Raw genomic sequence first — 22207 nt, 5'->3', positions numbered from 1 at the left:
GGCGGTCCAAGATGTACTTTACCTTCACCGCTTACAAGCATCGAGTTGAGCATTGTTAACTACCAGGTCAAGCAGTTAGCGCCTGGAAACGAGCATTTGCAAGCAATGTATAGTAGACGAGAGGATAGTTGACAACTGATTAGGCGTTCAGGACATCGAAGCAAACGATAAAGTAGGAGTTAAAACGTGTTAAGGACTTAGGGCTGTATAAACAAAAAAGGGCTTCAGTGCCGATATCACGAACAAGGTTCACTACCGAGACATTCAGATGTCACTAGCTATTCACACGCGGATAACCTGGCGTAACTAATTCTTGCATAGCGCCTCGCGCAGCTCGGCTGGATAATCACCGAACTGAGTCATGGAAGGAGGATGCATCTTGAAGACGTAGGTGACTGGTGCTGAGACTTGCATCCCTCTTGGATGCCTGGAGATATCCGAGAACCATCCCAGAGTTGCTTCATCAAACAAAAATGATTCGCTGAGGAAAAAGAAGCATTCCCTCGCCAATCTTTCCACCTGAAAAATTAGTGGAGCATAGGGTCAGCTGTCCACTAGTGTAATGCAAAGTCTAAGGCACATTTTGAAGTTTCTAATGAACCTTGAGGAATGGCATACCTGTAGCTGAATGTATCTTGTGTTTTTCATGATCAAGATGACCTGCAGGCCAGATAGCCTCTCTGACAAGATCTTGATGGCGATATTCTGAAAGAACTTCTGCAAGAGAGCCTGCTCACCAGCTGATTCATCGTTATCAAAATCAGCGAACCAAAAAACTCGCTTTAGTTTTGTCCAAGGAACTGGTAATTTCTGATCACGCCCAGTAATTAGACTAGATGGATCAGCCAAATTTTGGAGTATCTTGAGGCCCTTTGGAACTGAACAAGACTCAACAGACTGCAGGCCAGGTGTACCAGCAACAATCTTACATGCATCATAGTATTGGCTAAGCTTACTAGAGAACTGCAGTGTTTTATCATTCAGTATAAGAATATGCCCATCTCCATCAGCAGGAAACAACCTTGTACAACATAGTGAAGTGGCTCTGCCTTCTTGAGAGCATATTCCAGATGTGATAGGTGTAGAAATCAAGGAGCCAGTATCATGTGAGTACGGACAAGAGTTACCATTTCGACAACCCTGATGCAAGAGGAGGACATCAGAAACCAAAACAGAGGGATGTGAATTGTAAGTGGTATCATTCTCTGATGTTAGTTTGTTACTCCATACCCATGCATTTAAGAAAATACAAATCTACGCAAGATGAAACAGCGCCATTTGTAGTTTATTCAGTTTATTGCATTGAATTCATTCATACAGCAATATAATGACAAAAACCATGCAATTAGAAGCACAAGAAAACAACCTAAATTGACAACTAAGGATAGAAACTTAGAATGGCATGAGCCAATAAAATGTGAAAGATCAACCGACAACCATTAACATAAAATATGCAAAATCATACCTGTAATGTGAGAAAGAACTTGCATACTGGTTTCGGAGCAAAGGATGAATGAGAAAAGCGACATGCAGCCCCTTGAGTGCATGATCCATTAACAAAGAACACACACGCCTCAGCTCCCAAGGTTGGCTTCACAAAAGGACCAAGTTGTCCCATGTAAGAAACTGTCTTTTCCTCAACATGTTGTGTCTTCATCTGTGGAGTAAATAACAATCGTTATGGGTAGCACAGAGAATAAATTGCAATGCATTTCACATATAGGAATACTCATTGGGTGTGTTTGGTTCATTGACTAGAACACACCTCCTTGACAAGCATCTTCAGCATTTCCACAATGGTAGTGGTCCCAAAATCAGTTTGCAAAACATACGGAGTTGCAGCACACCGGTTCTGTGAAACGCAGTGAGAATTCTCAGCCTCTAACGAGAGTGAATCCATATCCTCCTCTAGCTCCAGTATTTCATTATGGAGACATGTGTGGTTGAATTTAGAAGGCTGAAGATACTTCGGAGGATTTATTTTGACAAGAAAACTAGGCCTAAAACGGTGCAGTTGCTTCATAACATCATCATCTGTTCAAAAAAAAAATGAGTTAGCTACAGCTGACAAATGTCACTATTGTACGGAAATATCTTGCACTTCTATGAGTAGATCCTCACACCATGTAAAACTTTGTTTGAACAAAAGCTACTTCCACACAGAACAGTAAGCTACCTTTTCTACTATCTCCTGTACAATTTTCTAATATATATTGGAAATTACAAATGGCAAGAAAAATGGCGCAACTAAGGCACTACATTATGTTATAAAACATTATTGTACTAGGAGTGCCTACTCTCACAAATCACAAAAGTACAGGGAAAAGACATACAAATTTCAGATATGTTCTTAAACGCTGCAGGGACAAGATTATGAATTGCACACCACTCCTCTTCAGGTTTATCAAGGAATGTATGTGATTCTTCTGGTTCTTGATCGTTCGCCACATCTTTTAGATAATCCAGACGATGCTTGTCCTGAAACATAAGACGCGAAATTTAATCCCGAATAGCAGGCAATAAAAATTTCAGGTGAATTTTTTTATCCTTTGACGAAGACAATTGAAGTAAAAAGTTCTAATATGTGTCAGCGCCACATGGAATGTTGGCAAAAAAAAGCAATCACCAAATGACTGATGTATGCACAGAGATTATTACAGATAAGATATACCTTAAATACACGCTCCCAAAATTGGAATGCACAAAGATTTCCAATGGTAGTAGCTTCCTTTTTGCCAATCTGTACACTGCCATTTTCCTTGAAGTAATTGTCTCTATACTTGTGACACTGTAAATCAGATAGTAGGGAATAACTACCACAACATTGTGAATTGGAGATAAGGATGATCCATGACGCAACTAAAACATACCAGTACTTGATAGCCAAAAGGTTGCAGGATAGGAAGCGGCTGGATGTCCAGCATAATGCTTATAAGGATTCCTTCATGGACAGCACCAAGCTCGCAAAATTTTAGGGTAAGAACAGAAGAATCGAATGACAATGGCAAACTATTGAGCAAACAGCCATAGAAAGTGGGCTGATAGCGTCCAGAACTTGTCTTCTCCAATGCATGAATTTGAACAAGTGATTCTAGCGCATCTTCAACAGCATCTGGATCTGGTGGGTTGAGAACTTTTTGCAGAAGTGCTGAGGGAAAAACAGAGTGAGAGTTTCATCTTTGACCTAAATAGGTAGCAAAATTTGGACCACAAATACACACAGAAGTTTTGAGCTAATTACATGAATATATAGTATTATTAATGTATTCTTCATCAAAAGTACCTCCATGCTGTATTATATTTTGTGTGACGTAATAAAAATATTGAATTTTGAAATTCAACTGTCAAGGTTGTGCTTTGAAGGGGTGAGAAGTAAAAAAAATAAAAAGGGCAGTGACAAACTCACCAGGAACAATCATAGATAAGATTGCTTAAAGAAAAAACAACGAACAAGAACATGACCCAAAATAATCACAAGAATGAACATGAATTAAAAGGTGGCTTATCTGCAGGAAAAAGGATTACCGCTAGGGTCATTCATAGATCTGGGCTCTGCACAACAAACCATGAGCACCTGCTCCCTTAAGGATAATCTTAAAATGGCAGGATATTCATGATCATTTAAACTGCTATAAAATGTTCCAGTCACCAGACGATAAATTTGACCATCACAGGTTCGGCCTGTCCTGCCTTTACGCTGCTCAGCCTAGGAAAAGATTGAAGAAAAGTTACAAAAAGTTTCAGGGGAAAAAAGTAAAATGGAACAAGAAAAATATTGAATATCTGCAAGATTAGTTACCTGAGACTTGGAAATCCAAACAAGGCCAGCTGCGTCTGTTTTCCTAATTGGGTCCCAGTAGACTTGCAATGATCTACAAGAATCGATAACATATGCAACTCCTGGTATAGTAACAGATGATTCAGCAATGTTTGTAGCCAGTATCACCTGCAGAAAAGAAAAAAAAATGAACTCTGAGGGTCATACATTCACTCTATTAATAACAGGTGATTGTTTCAATCATCTAAATATGAAACACATCCAAAAAAGTTCTTTGTACTGTTATACCTCATTATGTTTCATCCTTTCAAGTGCAATGCAAGTGTTATGGGGTTCCCATGTAGTCTAGTCTTAATTCTTAAAGCCCAAGATTACGGTGGTTGAGGTCATTGGTTCAAACCCATTCTCCTTTGTAAAAGGTACCCCTTCCATTATAATTCCAGTTAATGCACGGGAATTAAGGTGGGTGATACAATGGTTATGATACCCCTCAATCGTTGGAATAATTAAGGGGGTTCCAACAGAGAAGGGGTACCCTACTGTATTCCTTCCCTAAAAGAGGAGCTTTGAAATTGCTGGACTTCTATTTGGTGAATTGTGAGAGGCTAGATCTAGATGGACTTATATTTGAGACCAAAGACTTATCTAGTTCCCCATACCCTTTTACAGGATACGAAACACATAAAATGTTGGTGCAAAAATTAAGATATACAAGAAATCTCAACAGCTAATCAGGAATGACATGTAACTGAGACACAAATGAGATCAGGGAAGAGAGGTATCTATGCTCAGATTTAAACAACCATGTTATTCCATAGCAAATAATGATAGTAACACCTACTCCCTCCATTCAAAATATATGGCGTGTGATCACAAAATTGACACAATATTGAAAGTAAATGTATATATGAATACAATGGTACTTACTTTATATCTCACAATCTACAAACTCTTGAGAAAATTTTAGATGGAAGATCTGAAATTTTGAGTCTTGAAATATGTGTGTGCCTTATAATGAAAAGAAAATGAGGGAGTAGAAAAACAGAAAATCCATAAAAATGTATCACTATGCCTCGGGGCTACTGGCACCACATAGCTTTAGAAATAGAAGCAAGTCTCTAAAGGTAAGAAATACGAGTATGATACTATGATAGAAATAGAGGGGACTGAACCTTGCGGCAAGACTTTGATATCTTCATAGTCTGAAGAGCTTCATCAGTGTCAATACTCCGATGAAGAATATGCACCTTAAAGGTTGAACTATAAGGTAGCAGACGGATCCATTGCTTCTCCAATGCATAGTATGTAGGGAGGAAAACCAAAATACTCTTGCCAATGTCAGGTTCATTTTGGTGTATATGCAACAATAACTTGTGGATAAGTTCGTAAACATCAGAAGTAATTTCAGCATCAGCAGAAGCATCCAGACCAGAGCAATATGTTGTTGAAAGCGATGGAGAATTTATCTTGAGAATGTCAGCAATCTGAAAAGCATCAAATTGCAAAAGGTAATAACTAACGATGAGGAAACAAGCTTGAGGAGATGAATATAGATTACCATCTATCTAAAAATCACAAACCGGGAGATGGAACTGAAACTAATCTCTCGTGGCAACAACAATGAAGTTGGGAAAGTATGAAACTGAATCAATGACACAAATACAAAATGCATCAACATGTTCTATTAGCTGGTCAATGATATAATTTGTGAAAATGGCTGGATCAACAATACAATGGTAGGTCATCATAAAATGCTGGAGAGTCATTGTAAATACAGAAACAAATAACATCTCATGGTGCGATCAGACATCTTAAGATTTCAAGACACACCATGTAAATCTGTTCATTGTAAGTTCAATGATACATGATGAACAAAGACAGAAAACACAATATTTACCTGCTCCAGGTATTGGACTTTCCTCTGAAAAATGCTTGTACGTGGACTGCTGGGAATGGCAATCACTTCAACCCTTTCACCCCTTCCTACATCTCTAAAATATTCCTTATATCTTGTAATGTCAGCAGTGGCAGACATCAAAACCAACCTGCCAAGAGTGGCACGGTGACAAATCAATCAGCAGGTAGGCAATTACTTATCTATTTGGTGAGATGGCAACTGTTACTGCTAAATGCGAACATATCATAGTGTGCCCTAGTGGAGATTACTCCGGTGCTTACCTTAAGTCACTTTTTTTCATCAAAAACTGCCTGATACTAGCAAGGACAAGATCAGATTCCACAGATCTTTCATGTACCTCATCAAGAATAATGACCTTATACCTCAATGCAGCAATTCCCCTATCACACATTTGCTCCAATACTACACCAGCTGTTTTGAATACAATTTTTGACCTGATTCACATGTCAAATAAGTTTCAAAAGTCAATCATGTATCATAACAGGATTGAATGAAAAATCAGTAAGTAGGTAAAAATGGCTTGTCCAGTTGAGGCAGAGCAAATAACCAAGAGAGTAAGAAGGAAGGCAAGCCACTGAAAATTCAGAGCAAGGAAGCTTGCAATAATGGTGGTGATCAATGTTGGTCAATGGTGGTGGTCAATATTGACAAATGAATATGTTAAGAACAATACTGAATAACATCCACTGGTATTGCAACCATGTCGGACACCGACAGCCATGTCAGATTCTAAGTGTTTTTTGGCTTGGCTTCAAAAGATCTGCCGAATCAGACACCCACACCCGAGTCGGGCACCGACATGGCGACACCTGCATCCATGCCCATGTAACACTGAGAAATACAACTCAGTATATTGATGACATGTGCGACCAAGGCCCCACCTGTCTTTGACATAGCTCCGTGGTGGTCTTTGAAAAATAGTACACGAAGATATGCCAATACTAAACGAAGGAATCAAGGTATGCAGATTGGGACAACCTGCGCATAGCAGCCTTGAGTCCAAAAGCAATGTTTTCAGTATCAGGGTTCAGAGTTCTAGCAAGGACAATGTTTTAATTGACAGTTGAAAAGGTTAAGGGAGGTAAAATAAGGTTGATTGTAACCACAAGACTTCAATCAAGTTTGCCTTCGTGGCAGAAGCTTGAGGAACGAACCCAGGGGGACCAACGCACACTTAAAGCATAAGTGCAGGATATCCTCCCTGAAGGAACTGAGTAGCACATGGCATATTGGAGCAAGTGTCCAAATCCAACAAACAGATCACAAGCTATGACTAAGCTAATGCGCGCATGATAAGAAAGCATTTATCAAGCATGATGATAGCCAGATAAGCAACGTAACACTCAGACACACCAGTTTTGCCCCTACCAGAGCAGCAGACTAGGGTACTCTGAACAATTAGCAGAGTTGGATGGATCAAAATAAAGTATAAATATACTCAATAAAGCTAGTTGAGTATTATGTGATAACTGAGAGCAGTCAAATATCTGCTAGGACAAATGACATTGGGTAACTGTGAGTTGAGTACCTTTTAGAGTTGAGATCCGAAACATTTGAATGCCCTATATGATATCCAACCTCCTCGCCTAGCTGCCAATTGCGAGATTCAGCAATCGCTCGAGCAATGGCTACTACAGCAAACCTTCTAGGCTGTGTGCATAGGATGGGTTCCATATTTTCTTCTAAGAGGAACTGGGGGACTAGAGAACTCTTTCCTGCAACGAAACAGAAAACTGAATACGCATACACTCATAGATTAAATAAAGTCAACGATGTTTACAAGAAAATCGTATCTTGCTCAACACTCCTCCATTCTGCATCGGTGCTATTGAAATCCCAGTAAGGCAACAACAAATTCGGGAATCTGAAATTCGAACCCCATATAGTGAATTAACGCACAATAAAAGGTAACATCACACAGGCGTCAAAACATAAAAATAGAAGCACACTAGTACAAGTCTCAAGAACCATCACCCATCCCATTCCAAGAACCACCATTTCCCCTAAAAGCCTTAATAAACAGAGAACTGAGGAAAGAACCTGAAAAAAAATTTCAGACTGCTAAAACCTTTCTCGTTTCTCCCCAATCCGACAGAAACCCCATCCGAAACCCCAATGCCACCCCCAATCATCATCAGACCTAAAAACAACCAGCGAGTAGAAGGAAACCACAGCAAAACGAAGAGAGAAAAAAAGTTCCATGGAGTAAAATCTAAAAATATACTCCGTTCGCAGGCCTCAACAAAACCCCAATGGCACAAAGAGGCATCATCTCCAAGAACCAGCAGACACACACAGACACACAGTACAGCCAATCTAAGAGGGAATGGGAGAGGGAAACCCCCGGAGGTTACCGCATCCGGTGTCACCAACGATCAGCGTGACGCGGTTCGCCTTCACCTTCTCGACGATCTTGTCGCGGAGCGCCTCCACGGCGAGAGGCGGCCGCCGCGGCGGCGCTCCCTGCTGCTGCTGCTCCCCCTCCTCCTCCTCCACCACCACCCCCCGCGCCATCGCCGCCGGCTGGGGCTCCTCGCGAGGCGCCGCGCCTTCGCCTGCAAGCTTTTCCGCCTCCTTTGGGCTTGCCTCCAATGGCTCGCGCCTTCCGTGGCAGTGTTTTTGCTTCCCTTTTTGAAGGGAAGTGGGGTGGGGCCAGGGGGTGATGCGCTCGGGAGCCGGCGGGCCCCTGCGCATGGACCGGCCCCACGAGACGTGAGCACGGGAGGGGAAGGGGTGCATGTCATCGGTGCACCAAGACCGAGTCCAGGTAGGTAGGCCCGGACACAGCTGGCGAGGGGTTTCCGCGCACTTTCTACCGAGGGGCATGGCGGGGGTTGTGTCGATGAACCCACATGTCAGTTTGACGCGTGTTCCCGGTGGTCAACCAGTTAATATTTTGGTCAAATGACTGGAGGTTACAGGGGCAGATAAGATGAGAGATCCTTTCTGTTTTACTAGTATTTGTTGCCACCTTGGCCATGTTTTCTTCTTTCGAAAAAAAACCAAATCGCCTTGTTTCCGGTATTGTTCCCACTTCCATATCTTTTTGCTGATTTTTGTACCGAACAAGAGCATGTGGCCGGACGGCCTTCATAATTCTTATGAAGTTATATTCTTCATCTGGTGACACCTATTTTGAAAGTATATCAACATGGTCTCAAAAGATAAGAATCACAAGATCTTGAAATATATAAATCATAAAACATGGATTCTATTTAGAATCAGGATCGTAAATACATAAATCACAAATGAAATCGTGATTTTGTCAACCATATCATATACCCTACTTATGGACATCTCTAAAAGATTATATTGTCAGATTTAAGAGATTATGTTGTCAGTTCTAGAGATTGATACAATCAACATAGATAACTCGTTATTGATGGGCACATCATCTATCACTAAAAAATTATTATTAATTCGTGAAATAAATCCTAAAGTATATGAGTACTCTTGCTGGATGTAGAGCTCGAACTCAAATAGATAAGTTTCGGTCCAAGGGACCTAACCAATTCACACTTGAACTAAGTAATATCTATAAAAAAATATGTAACATTAGGTTGAAAGAGTTGTGTTAATAAAAATATATTTCACAAAGCAAATCTAGCCATGTTAATGTTATGTTGTCAAACTATGTAAGGTTTTCTTAATAGCAATAGTCATTGGTAAAGAATGTTTGTTTTGGAATAAACTTAGGTGGAGTTAAATTTACAATAAAAGTACGCAAATTATAATTGAAGTGCGATTTTCACCCCTATCTAAATCTAGTTTGTGCTACACTATGACATTTCTTGTACATGTTTTGTTTTTTAAATTTGAGAACGACCAGGTAAATGGTCTTTTCTTTCTTTCACTCTAGTTTAGGTTTTGACAATTTCCCAAGCTTAGCTCGTACTCCTAGATGATAAGAAGGCAAAATGTCAGTGAAACCTCTAAATTGTGTGGTGAAATGTACAATACCATTCGTGAACTGGTAAGGTTTCCTTGTGCTGGAATATCCCACCTGAGTTTGACTCCTCGATTTGGTACGTGTACTCATGTTTTTATAAATTTATTTTAAAATATAACCGGTGCTATTATTTAGATAGTATGTAACGTATTTGTCATGGCTTTATTAATCTTAAGATTTACCAGCTCGGTCTCTCGAAAAATGGTCATAGAGGTAAAGTTGTTTGCACTAGTGGTGAGTATGCGTACCAATCCGTAACGTGTTTTAAGAAAATCCTATACAATACCACCCCCACCCATAGTCCCGCATGTTAAGGTCGGTGGCCTATTCTGTTTAATCAGGTGAGTTCGTGTGCTGCTAACTTGGCACAGGATGCATTGATGCCTGATGCAATGCAAGTTACTCCGGTACATCAGCACGAGGAGAGAAATCGCTGACGAATGTTGATGTATCTTTCGTTCCATTTGCCTTGGACTCAGAAGCGCGAGGCCGCGAGTGGCTGGACGACGCGTCGAGACCACTCGTACGCCTGGATACGGATAGCGCGCCGCAGCGGCACATGCCACATAGCAAGCGACAAGCGCTTGCTTTTGCTCCGCTCGATAGTAGATGGCGAGGCTGCTGCTGCCGCGTGTTGCTATGCTTCTCGTCGCGGCGGCGGCTGAGGCCGTGGGATCGGCAGCTCCGGCGGGGAGCCGCGAGCTCGGCGGGGGCCTCAGCAGAGACGACTTCCCCAGGGGCTTCGTGTTCGGCGCCGGCACATCAGCGTATCAAGTGAGTAGCTGTGTAGTGTGTACGGTCGTTGATCGGTGCTAATGCCTAACCATGGGAATCAACACTGATTTCTCTGAGCTTACTGACGATAGAGCTGCGCATTTCTTGGAACTGGTATGATCTTGATGCTTTGATTTTTCTGGTTCAGTGGGAGGGCGCGGCGGCGGAGGACGGCAGGGCGCCCAGTGTTTGGGATACCTTCGCGCACGCCGCCGGTACGTCGCCACACCCGCTCGCTTGTCGGAGCAGCTCATGAAGAGGTTTGGGATTTGCCGGCACAGCGGAACCGCCGTTCTGCGGATTCTCCCGGAAATGGCAACTCGTGCACTTGTTCTTATTCTACCCAAGCTTAACTACAAATGTGCTAAAGCTAGTGCTAATCATTGCAAACGTGCTGCTTTCCCGTAGCATCATATACTAAGAATAGACAGAATATACACAAGTAGCATTGTAGGCAAATAATAATGGTAATCAGGATGAAATGATTTTAGTTGCTAGGAATCTGATCTTCTGTGAAACATGAACATTAGGTACTTTCTTCCATTGCCCCAAGTTCTGCATTTGGGTATGCCTATGTATTTATGAGTTAATTCCGCAATACAGGCCATCACCCTGGAGATGGTGATGTAGCAGCTAATGGTTACCACAAGTACAAGGTATGCTGATTCGTATGCATGGATTCTATCAATTTTTAGTTAGTTGCTGTCATGTGACGTACGTCTTATGACACAAATGCTCCTGTAATCGATGAACAAACTCTTCACAACTAACCTAGTGGCTATTGCAGGGAGGCAGCCTTGGCATGGTGCTATTTTTTGAGGGAGTGGGTTGCTTGGGAGGTGTATAATATAAATGAGAGATGGTGCTTTGTAGATGGTAACTTTAATTAAAGGATAGTTGAGCTAAAATGTTTTATTGAACAAGCATTTTGGCTTCTCAATCAAATATTATAGTTTTCCCTTACTTTAGCCTTAAGTTATGGTTTTTCAGAAGTCTTTCATTTTTAATAATTATGTATGATTTATGTTGAAGCCCTAGTGCAATGGACATTGCGCTGCTTATTAGAGTTGAGCTTATTGTATTTTTAGGAAGGTATGGTACCATACGCAAGACTGTAACTGTAAAACTTGATCGGTATATCGGTATCACTTGTTTTGAGGTGCTTCAGCAGACCTACGTTTTATTGTAAATAAACCCAACCTGCTATGTTGTAACAAGTACCGAAACTAGTTCTATCAGGCAAGAGAAAAGTAGATCTGGGTAAATTGCAAGGCTCTGTTCTTTTTCTGGAGGAAAGCTGAGTGTTAATAAATGGCAATTGTTCATCATTTCTTTACATTTGTTATAGGAGGATGTAAAACTAATGAAGGAGACTGGATTGGATGCTTTTAGGTTTTCTATCTCTTGGCCAAGGCTTATTCCCAGTATGATTTGTTTATCTTTTACCAAATTGCCATGATTGGATTGGATTGGATTTTCTTAAAAAGGTGTAACCCTGATTACCTTTTGCATGTACGTAGATGGCAGAGGAGAAGTCAACCCAAAAGGATTAGAGTACTATAATAATCTTATCAATGAACTTCTGGATCATGGTAAGGTAATAATATCGTATACCTAGTTGTTTACTTATTAGCTGTTTGCATCATGAAGATTATGCATGATACTCCTCTGATGTTTGCAAACAGACGTTTTTGCATGCGCTCTGTAAAAAGTTTTAAACATACCCACAGCCTATGTATATTCCTTCCGTCCATCAATTTAGTGCATATTTTGATTTGAAAAGTCAAATTATGTTAATTTTGACCAACAATTGATCAAATTATATGTGTGTTTATAGTGTACAAAAATGAGTCTGATTTTGCAGCAATTGACAATATATTGCAAGAGAAATCAAAGGTCAAAACTAGATAGATGTTTACTGTGTTTCTGTTGCCCTTTCAATGCTAGATACATATATGTACTTGAACATTATTTCTATTGTTTGAGAACCTGTAGGTTTAGATGGTTGACTGGTATTAATGAAGTATTCCAACGAAGAATATGTATATGCTTGTACCTCGCTTATCTTGTTAAAATACAATTGCTACTTTCACTAGTGAATAATTTCCCGATGATTTTGCAGGAATTGAACCACACGCTACCCTTTTTCAATATGATCTTCCTCAAGTCCTTGAAGATGAATACAATGGATGGTTGAGTCCTCAAATAATGTATGTATGTCCTTCACTACACATTTTGTCTTCATTGATGAAAAATTTGGTGCGTTAGTAGTTGGCATGATAATATTTATTAATCATTATAGAATGCCACCTATGTTATGCATGACCATGCGAGAAAAGTTAGATGTTAAAGTATATGCTGTCTGTAAAACATATATCATGTCCGGCTTTTGAACTTTCTTTTGTATTTAACTCTGTTTTCTGTTTCCAGTGATGATTTTACAGCATATTCAGATGTCTGCTTTAGGGAATTTGGCGATAGGGTTACGAATTGGACTACCCTAAATGAACCTAATGCTGCTGCATTGCTTGGCTATGACGTTGGATTTGCACCACCCGGGAGGTGTTCTGAGCCATTTGGCAATTGTCCCAATGGAAATTCTGTAACTGAGCCTTACATTGTAGGTCATCATAGTTTGTTGGCTCATAGCTCAGCTGTATCATTATACAGGAAAAAGTATCAGGTACTATTTCCTTAAGTATTTGTTGAATATTTGGATCTAATCTTTGAATAAATATTTTTAACTATTTTTATGCTCTGAAATTTCTAAACTAAATTTATTCTATTCATGCTGATAACTTAAAGCATGTTTTATGGGGAAAGTTGGTTATACTTTCACTTGATCTGAAACTGCTGTAGTGCTGTATGAACTCTACCTGGACACTTATATATGAATGAAAAAACCACCATTATCTGTGACAAAAAGCATACATAATTTTAGTGATCAATAAATATTTATGTTGCAGGAAAAGCAACACGGAGTTATTGGCATGAATATATTTATATATGACTTCATACCTTTAACCAACTCAACAGAGGATACAACTGCAACTGAAAGAGCAAAGGCCTTCTACACTGGCTGGTACGTGATCATCTTGTTGACATTCTATCTTTGCGATGCCTACATCTGTTTGTTGCATGGATAGTCTGCCTTGGTGAAAACAAGACTGTAGTAAACCAACCAAACGATGAACACCCAAAAGACTGAGATGCCACTAGCTTTTTTTTCCTGCTATATTTCATCTCATCTCTTGAATCGTTACAATGGAACCTGCTCTAGAACATGCTTTGATATGCTAACATATATTATGTGTTAGACATAAAAATAAGTGTGATTTTAGTAGTTCTCCTTGAAGCATTTGTGGAACATATTCTTGTAACTGGAGAAATAAAAAGATTAATTAATGGTTAATGAAAAAGAACAGCTTTCATGGTTTTATCATTGTCTCCCTATTATTCTTGCTTGTTAAATAAAGTGTATTCTTTTGAAAGTATCAGTGCATGTCTATATTTGGTTTATGTAGCTACCACGCTGTGAAATTGAGTGATATATGTGTTCAGTATGCATAATTGCATTCATATCAAAGCTGACTAGCTCCATATATATCTTTTTTCCACTGTTAGCAAATGTCCACCTTGGATATGTGTTGCTGCATAGATAAAAGAAGCAAAAATAGAAATTTTGGCAGGGCGGACCCGTACCCAGAGCCGCCATGTGGCCAACTGGCCACCATTTCCACTTTAATTCCTTGCACCAACAGCTATCATTATGCAGCAAAGGTTACTAAATATGAAACATAAGTCTGAAAACGACCCCTCAGCTTAATTGACACTAAAGAGTGAAAGGTCATTAAAAGTTTTAAAATTTGATGCAAACACATCCATGTTTACTCCATAATTGGTTTGCTATAAAATTCATTTTTAGTAGCATCTACCTTTTTGCTTTTATTTAGTTCATTTCCCTTTTAGAAGGGGTGCTAAATTAAAGTTACCATAAATGCCAAGGCTTACCAACCGAGAATAAATGGGATAAATCTAGTAAAGTTCACAAAAGAAGACTCAACTGCTTCTTTTACACATAGAGTGATGTAGGACTTGAGTGTGATAGGGAACATGTTTCAGTATTACTTATGTTAAACGGCTGCTCCCTCTTCAGTATGGCTTATGTTAAACGGTTGCTTGCTCTATCATCTATTTCTGGGTCCAACAGTGGTTCTTCATATGCACACTTGCACAAGAGAATTAATTGGATCTTTCAGTATGTAGCTGATAACAGAGCATTCAATGAAAATACTTACTAATATCTTATTATTCATTATTATGAGAATTATCATTATTTGTTGTGTGGTTTCCTATGTAGTCCCACATGGATGGAATCCTTTCCACAATTTGGTAACATAACATCAATAGATTTTGTGTAGCTGTGTAACAATGATGAACAATAGTTGACCTTTCTTAATCCTCATATTTCTCTGTGTTAGGTTCTTGGATCCGCTTTATCATGGAGACTATCCAGATATAATGAAAAAGAATGCTGGTTCCAAGCTGCCAAAATTCTCTAACAACCAATCTGAACAATTAGTCAATTCTGTTGACTTTCTTGGTGTAAATTACTACTCAATAATGTATGTGAAGGATGATCCACAAGCTGCTTCTAGCAATGAACGAGATTTCCTGGCTGACATATCTGCTAAAACAATATGTGAGTTCCATACTTGGCTTTGTACAGTGACTTGAACATACGAACAAACTTTCGTTGTTATTCTCGTGGACTATATTGTTACTAATAAAGGCAAAACACAGGGAAGAACTAGAACTAATATAATTCTTATATTTAATTTAATTGTTTTTTCACCATTTTCCATGAAGAATCATTATTTATCGCACTGCCTACTCAACAGTACAATGTATATCTATTTATGAACTCGTGGTCAGTTAGATGGGTACTTTAGACACAAGTTCTTCAACTAAGGAAACTTCAAAAAAGTTCGTTGAATAGCTAATTCTGGTCTAGAAAACCATGAGCCTGTGATCCAATAATTAGCCATCTATGCTATGACCTCATTAAAGTTAAATCAAGCAAGGATTACAATGTTTTGTACCCTAGTTTTCATGAAGTGTTTTACTTGATGACATTCAAGAAATTCCTCTGTGACTGTGCATGCTAGCTTCCCTGTCCATAACGTTGCTAATCTAATTCTGAGTACATTGTGCATGATGTGATATGGTACTGATTAATTGTTACTGCCTGTAAGTGGGTGGCTTGTACAACACCTGCCATTTTTAATTCTTACAAGTGAAATGAATTCGTCTCATATCTTTTAGCTGTTCAATCAAATATAACTTCACCATACTAATAGTATAATTTAACTAACGCATGCCATCTTATCATGCCTATAATTCCTCTGTTGCAGATACGAATACTGCTACCATTCAGGTAAGGGAAACTTTCAAGCAAATTTATTTTGTACACTAATGTATGATAGCATAGTGTTGACGTGTTGTGCTACTCAGTATCATGTTCCACCTTATGGTCTCCAGGGAGTGCTTGAATATTTCAAGCAATATTATGGCAATCCTCCCATCTACATCCACGAGAATGGTAAGTTCTTATAACCATTCCTGAATCCTGAGAATAAATAGGCTCGTCGATCTGGTACCTTTATGCATCATTCGGTGTTACAAGATCGAGTTTGCATATGCATCTATTTAACACATTTACATGACTCACCAAATACTTCATTTTAGGTTATCCAATGAACCAGGATGTGGTATTTGACGATGGCCCTAGGGTGGAATTCTTGAGTGAGCACCTTACAAGCCTAGCGGATTCTGTCAGGTATTACCCTTTTTTCTTCCTTGTGGTCACGCATTACCTCTTTGCTATTAGTGATTTGGCAGTTGGTACCGTGTGATACAATGCCGTGGAAATCAATTAGGTGTGAAGATACAATATTACTATACATCAACGATGATCTTATAAGTTTCATGTGCCAGTTATAAAGCTGATGCCTTACTGCACGAAGCATGGACCGCACATTAACTGCATAGATACATTCAGGAGCACAGATCATAGTGTACTTATTGTTTTAGCCATGACACACTTTTTTTCCTAAGAGAACTGGATTAAGTGGCTAATCACCAAAAGGGGTTTAATGGTCGGCAATGCAATATCGAAACTGTTAAAATTGAATCATGCGGAGAAACATCACCGGCTGGTTTCGTGCCGCACTTACTTGCGCCGTGTAGAATTCAGATAATAAACTGTTTCAGCATTTGCTGAACCAATGACTTGTTATAATAGAAAAAACGTTGCCGAAGTACTTGCAGATGTATAAACTGAAAGTTTGAGAAATTCACTGAGACGAAAAGCCACAAAATCCCATTGATACGGCAAGAACCTGACTTGAAGTTCTGTCCGCAGGAATGGTTCAAACACCAAGGGCTACTTCGCCTGGTCCCTCATGGATCTATACGAGCTTCTCGGTGGCTCTACATATGGCCTCTACTACGTGGACTTCGCAGACCAGGAACTGCAGAGATATCCAAGGCGCTCTGCAATTTGGTACGCAGATTTCCTGAAGGGCAGGAGAGCCGCGGTGCCCGGGAGATCTTCAGATTCCTCGCTGCCAGTGTCCAGTGTTTAGGCAGCACTGGAAGCAAACCGATTGTTTCTGGAGCATCCTGGACGCTCTTGTGATTTCGAATTCCGTGCAAAGGATGGGTCTGTACGATGAAAAACAGGGGTGGAATTGTTGCGGGGTGTGTTTTTTCCTCTTCGTATTGTCTGGTCTTAGAGTTGGAGGTTGAAAATCAAATTTTTATGATAATTGGAGGTCGAGTCAGTATCAGTTTCTATCATTTGTTAGAGGGAGGCAGCGTTGGTCAAATTGTGAAAATTGGCCCTGTGCTATTCTGTTCAATAGGCTGGCCTATCCTTCTTCGTGATTGAAAGAAAGTGATTCTCTTGGATAAATTCTACGGGGAAAATGATTCTAGGCATTGACTTTCCCTTGTCATTGTAACCTGAACGTTGCTGTATCGAGAAGTAAACCATTCTAAATCTACTTTTCAAACATCACATGCTAAAAGTGCGGCTATTTGGGACACCATGAACTCGCCATAAGCCCTGCACATAGAAGCGCAGCTATCTCAATACTCGGCAACACGAATTAGCCACTTAATCTGGATACCTCTCAGCAAATGAACAGGCTTACTCCATATCAAGTAAACTATTTTGAGGAAGAGAGATAAGCTAGTCTGGCTGCCGCCTCTTCCTCGGTGTTTAGATCACACGAACCACTTTGGTTTTTGTCACGGAAAACAACCAACCAATTCCAGCTCCATGGTCCACGTCCTAAGCAATCTATGCAACACAGCTACAGGCCTTAAAAAGCGGCATTCTCCAATGTGACGACCAGCTTCAGCCACGGCCACGCCCCCCACCTGCCAATAAGTAAAAGCGCAACAGATTAGCATCTTTTGAAATGGGAAACTAAAAACATGTTTCAAGTGGTTAAGAAAGACGCATATACCTTTGTTACCACCTTTGCCACCAACTCCACCCCTTCCTCGGCCACCACTGCCTCTGCCTCCATCATCTTGGCCACGTCCAATGCCTCTGCCTCCAGGTTTAGCACCGACATCTCCCCTTCCTCTTCCGCGGCCAACACCTGGTGGCTTCCTATCTGCATTTACAACAGCATCAATAATTCAATCCTGAATTGTTAACAACTGCTATGCAATGAATTGACTCAAACTCTCCATGAACAAATATCGCAATATTATCCGTTTATTGACAGAATATAACCAACAACAGCAAATAGACTAGTGTGTGCGTGTGTGCGCGCGCCTAAATGAAACAAACGAATGGAAAACAGGCACAGGTGCCCATACCAACACGCTGCAAACTGTGAAAAGCATGCAGTGATAGAATGCACTTACAGACAGGGACATTAAGATGAGTTAAGAGTCAGAATTTTCTTAATAGAACTATCCATATTCCATAAAATGCTACTCTGTAAAGTGTAAATATAGATGCATTCAACATGCATAATTTTGAAACTGAGGTCTACATTATACTAGATCAGAAACTTAACACCAGTCTGCCACATGAAAATGGTACCTATAGTTATCCAACATGCTTTTGAAAAATTATACTTTGCATTCACATACTACGATTGGTGACAACAGTAAAAAAATGCCTATTAGAGATTGTAAACAATCAAAGCTGACCAATATTATGAAATGGGGTAATCACAGGTTCATACTCCCTCTGTTTTTATTTACATGTCGTATTAGGTTTGTCTTAAGTCAAACTTGGCTAACTTTGACCAAGTCTACAGAAAAATATAGCAACAATTATCTACCCAACTTATACACTATCAACATATATTTCATGGTGGATTCAATGAAATAAATTTGGTATTGTAAATGTTATTATTTTTTCTATAAATTTGGTCAAAGTTGGTCAAGTTTGACTTAGGACAAACCTAATATGACATGTAAATAAAAACAGAGGGAGTAGATCACACCAGTAACACACAGTTTGAATTAAAAAAAAACTCATGTGGTTAATGAACAGAGAAAACATGTATTGTATGTTGTGAAAGTATTGTTGAACTGCTTCATACCTGATCGGCTCTTGGAAGTTTCCTCCTGAACCTTGTCAATAACCTGAAGAAAGAAATGAACTCACTCGAATAAGGCTAAATACTGGATATTTGAGTAATGCTGATGTATCAAGTATATTGAATAACAGAATATAAACAACAGTGGCATGGGAAGAAAAAGTTACAATTGCGGAAAAGGAAAATCCTAGTGTACTATAAAAAAAAACTTATGGCTGCTGAGCATATTTCATTGAAATTGAAGTTCCAAACTTTATGGTCAACAATGAAAGTTAGAAAGACTGAAGGAAGCACATAAGAAAATCTAGGATGGGACCATAAGGGAAACTGAGCAGAACATACATAATTTATTCTGCACTTTCATCAGTTGATTTATTTGAGTGCTTCAGAACTATTTCAGACATGTGTTAAATGCAATGATACAACTCATTTAATCACGTCCAGTAGAAGACACTTTAATGCACTGCACAAAACTTCAAGTTTCATCACCATTGTAACACAAAACTACAAGTACTTCTGCTTCCAAATAAAAACCTACAGGTACTGTGAGTTGCATCACATAGCTACAACATAACAGTTACACCTCAACTGCCAACAGAATCAGGTTTTTACATCAAAAGCATGCGCAGTACTTGTACTTTTGTGCAGTTCACTAGAAATTTGCATGCACTCGTGCTTAGTATTGATGTCTATATTAGCAAGATAAGTGGTTCCCATAATCTAAGTAACTTATTCACGTTACGCTTCGTCAGGGGAAGGTAGCTTTGCAATAGTAATGATGCAGTAAGACTATAACGCAAGAGGAAATTTACTTGGTGTGTACTTAGTAATGATCTTAAACAGAAAAATAAAATAAAGCACAACTAGCTCATTGGTCTAATCTCTTTTCAAATACTCAATGTCACAATATCAATGCAAGGATGAGAACTCATGTATAGCCCGCAATCACCCCCAAACACTCCCTCAGCTCACCTAAATAGATGTCCTATTAGTTTTCTCATGGCCTCCATGATTCCAGTTTGGCTTGACCGCTATACCCTATTGTGATTTACAGTAACAAAAACTGGAAAATGGTTTTATGGAAGTACAAGGTACTTGATGCAAATAATTATTTTTACAAGTCATGATTTGGATAAAAAAATACTTCTATATACATATTGTTGGTGAAACCAAAATCACTGTCAAATACCAGAGTGACTTTATTTTGGTACAAAGAGTGCTTCTCCAGAGACATGCACGCCAACTAAAGATTAGAAGATCTGCCCCTTGTTTATCAAAGGATATGAGATGAAAATTGGCGGCTCCTTTTATACTTTTTTACAAATGCTGGTTGGTTTGCTACCTCCTTTCAAATAATCAATGCTTCAGCTTGTCAAGACTACCTACTTGAATAATATCCCCAATGTCTACATAAGACCAAGCACTTCATGCAGTCATGTCTTTTGTAATACAATATGGAGTTCTTATTCTTAAAACTTAGTCTAAACAATCAAATTTTTAACCAACAAATAAATCAAATCAAGAACTACAAGCAGATATTGTCCAAAATTTCAAGCAGCACAAATAAATGATTCCTGAGGGCAGTTCACATCGTAATGAAAAGGACTGAAAAGCTCAAGAATCTAAACAACTGAGCAAACTGAAAATAAAGACTAACTACACTCATTAACCCAGAAATCCATACCTCATCCGGGACTCGAAGATACTTAATGGTGTTCCCGCGGATGTAACACTCCGGCATCCTCCAAAACTTGTCACCGTCCTGCAATTCCAGCCATCATAAACCATAAGTACAGGAAATCATAAACCATGGACCAGAATAGCTGGAACCCCACCATATCACTATTTGAATTTCTTCAGAGAAGAAGTGATTTACTCACAAAGTCAATCAGTGCACTTAACTAATCTTGTGCTCACTAAAACCTATCATAACATGAATACTAAGGGCACGAGATTTCACCTTTGAGGTGCAAATGACCTCCCTAAGGTGGATGTTCATCCACGTGTCGCAGTTGACCAGATGCCCGTTGTAAGTCTCTCCATTCTTTAGCTCCACGAGCTGAGATCACAAAGTTTCAACGGTTAGAAACAAACACGAATCCATCGACGACGAACGGCGGAGCTAGCCACCGGGATCTTACCATGGGATGCCCCTGGGCAGTCTTGAGGAGCGAGAGGGGAAGCTGCACAAGAACAAGAAAAAGATCGAATTCAGACACGGCCAACCATTTTGGGGATCGAGATGAGAGCGGAGGGGAGGGGGACTGGGGGAGAGACGCACCATCTTGGGCGAGATCCGGGGGTCAAAAAGGCCGGATCGGATGAGGGAGGCGGTGGTATCTCCGGTGTAAGGTCGGGCGGCGGCAGCGGCAGCGGCGGTGTGAGGAGATTCCGGAAGCAAAACCCTAGCTTTCTCTCGGCGAGAAGCGGAAGGATGACGAGCTCGCGAGCCGAGTACAGAAACGACCGCACCGTCACGAGTCTTGCCCTTATTACCTTGGAGAGCTCTAGCCTCTAGGGCGTAACCTTTTGTCGTTCGAATCAAATTCGACCCTCAGACTTGTTAAAAACCAGCACAAGTTTTTTTTAAAGCATATATATCATGGTAATGGTACAATTAAATTCATGTAAGTTTTCAAACATAGTATGATATGAGTTAGGATTGTCGATCTTCCGAAAGTTTCTATTAACTCTCGATTTGGTTCCGAACCCCGCAATCACCATATCTTCTCAGGTTATCGATCGGTGCTGCACAGCCGATCTCGCCAAGAAGATTAATCCTTGCATACGAATCGAAAAACACAAGTAAAAATAAAGAAGAATGCAACCAAAGAAGAATTCAACCAAAATTATATATATGATTAACTCACGAAATTGGGATCCCACGAATTGAAGAACGGCGAAACTGTTCTTGACAAAATAATCTAAGCAAAATCCAAACCCTAACTTGTGTGACTCTACTGAATATAAAGTGTTTAGAGGCGTGCAAGACCTCTAGACGCACCTCTAATAGGCTCCAATATGATACACGGGCCAACAGCCTAAAACATGCCGGCACAGCACCGAGATAGATTCTGAACGTCCACTTGATTCGACAATTTCCGTTGACTCAGGCATCATCTGGTCATGAGCCCGGTGCTATTGAAAGCTCTATGAAA

General features: G+C 39.8%; 3 protein-coding genes across 8 annotated transcripts; 1 reads left to right on the top strand and 2 right to left on the bottom strand.

Moving 5' to 3' along the window:
- Positions 1–110: 110 nt before the first annotated feature.
- LOC112894813 (zinc finger CCCH domain-containing protein 4) lies at positions 111–8287 on the bottom strand. Of its 4 annotated transcripts, XM_025962627.1 has the most exons (15): positions 8051–8287; positions 7225–7411; positions 6059–6130; positions 5957–5986; positions 5676–5823; positions 4951–5262; positions 3800–3946; positions 3526–3706; positions 2871–3148; positions 2672–2788; positions 2334–2478; positions 1766–2034; positions 1466–1657; positions 619–1140; positions 111–519 (listed from the first exon to the last, which is right to left on the bottom strand). In XM_025962627.1, the coding sequence occupies exons 1-15, from the start codon at positions 8208–8210 to the stop codon at positions 307–309; spliced, it is 2973 nt and encodes a 990-aa protein (XP_025818412.1). In that variant the 5' UTR covers positions 8211–8287; the 3' UTR covers positions 111–306. The 4 variants fall into 4 exon arrangements, with proteins under 4 accessions (XP_025818412.1, XP_025818411.1, XP_025818413.1 ...); XM_025962626.1 differs by having other exon boundaries at positions 5957–6130; XM_025962628.1 differs by having other exon boundaries at positions 5957–6130; positions 7225–7560; positions 8051–8179.
- Positions 8288–10186: 1899 nt separating this feature from the next.
- LOC112892035 (beta-glucosidase 10-like) lies at positions 10187–17395 on the top strand. 3 transcript variants are annotated; one of them, XM_025959087.1, is made up of 13 exons: positions 10187–10419; positions 10568–10634; positions 11023–11075; positions 11768–11843; positions 11940–12011; positions 12542–12629; positions 12850–13102; positions 13386–13501; positions 14901–15121; positions 15834–15856; positions 15961–16021; positions 16168–16258; positions 16844–17395. In XM_025959087.1, exons 1-13 carry the CDS (start codon positions 10255–10257, stop codon positions 17064–17066), a joined length of 1509 nt encoding a protein of 502 aa, XP_025814872.1. In that variant the 5' UTR covers positions 10187–10254; the 3' UTR covers positions 17067–17395. The 3 variants fall into 3 exon arrangements, with proteins under 3 accessions (XP_025814872.1, XP_025814871.1, XP_025814873.1); XM_025959086.1 differs by having other exon boundaries at positions 10192–10419; positions 15934–16021; XM_025959088.1 differs by lacking the exon at positions 10187–10419 and having other exon boundaries at positions 11207–11843; positions 15934–16021.
- A 196-nt stretch (positions 17396–17591) lies between these two features.
- On the bottom strand, positions 17592–21561 carry LOC112892036 (probable U6 snRNA-associated Sm-like protein LSm4). Its single transcript, XM_025959089.1, has 7 exons — positions 21331–21561; positions 21191–21232; positions 21010–21108; positions 20734–20811; positions 19053–19095; positions 17955–18107; positions 17592–17865 (listed from the first exon to the last, which is right to left on the bottom strand). Exons 1-7 carry the CDS (start codon positions 21331–21333, stop codon positions 17843–17845), a joined length of 441 nt encoding a protein of 146 aa, XP_025814874.1. The 5' UTR covers positions 21334–21561; the 3' UTR covers positions 17592–17842.
- Positions 21562–22207: the final 646 nt, after the last annotated feature.

This window comes from Panicum hallii, chromosome 5 (assembly GCF_002211085.1).
Source record: "Panicum hallii strain FIL2 chromosome 5, PHallii_v3.1, whole genome shotgun sequence".
Classification (NCBI taxonomy): Eukaryota; Viridiplantae; Streptophyta; class Magnoliopsida; order Poales; family Poaceae; genus Panicum; species Panicum hallii.
This window is presented reverse-complemented; position numbering and strand designations above follow the sequence as displayed.

Bases quoted from the DNA above. Each gene is read 5' to 3' on its own strand.
- LOC112894813 (XM_025962626.1), bottom strand. From the start codon at position 8,210: ATGGCGCGGGGGGTGGTGGTGGAGGAGGAGGAGGGGGAGCAGCAGCAG. The intron at 2,479-2,671 runs GTATATCTTATC...CTTATGTTTCAG, and splicing joins TTTGGGAGCGTGTATTTAAG to GACAAGCATCGTCTGGATTA. The intron at 2,035-2,333 runs GTATGTCTTTTC...TTTTTTGAACAG, and splicing joins TAAGAACATATCTGAAATTT to ATGATGATGTTATGAAGCAA.
- LOC112892035 (XM_025959086.1), top strand. From the start codon at position 10,255: ATGGCGAGGCTGCTGCTGCCGCGTGTTGCTATGCTTCTCGTCGCGGCG. The intron at 12,012-12,541 runs GTAAGGTAATAA...ATGATTTTGCAG, and splicing joins CAATGAACTTCTGGATCATG to GAATTGAACCACACGCTACC. The intron at 16,259-16,843 runs GTATTACCCTTT...TTCTGTCCGCAG, and splicing joins AGCCTAGCGGATTCTGTCAG to GAATGGTTCAAACACCAAGG.
- LOC112892036 (XM_025959089.1), bottom strand. The intron at 21,109-21,190 runs GTAAGATCCCGG...TTGTGATCTCAG, and splicing joins CTGCCCAGGGGCATCCCATG to CTCGTGGAGCTAAAGAATGG. The intron at 17,866-17,954 runs GTATATGCGTCT...ACTTATTGGCAG, and splicing joins TGGCAAAGGTGGTAACAAAG to GTGGGGGGCGTGGCCGTGGC.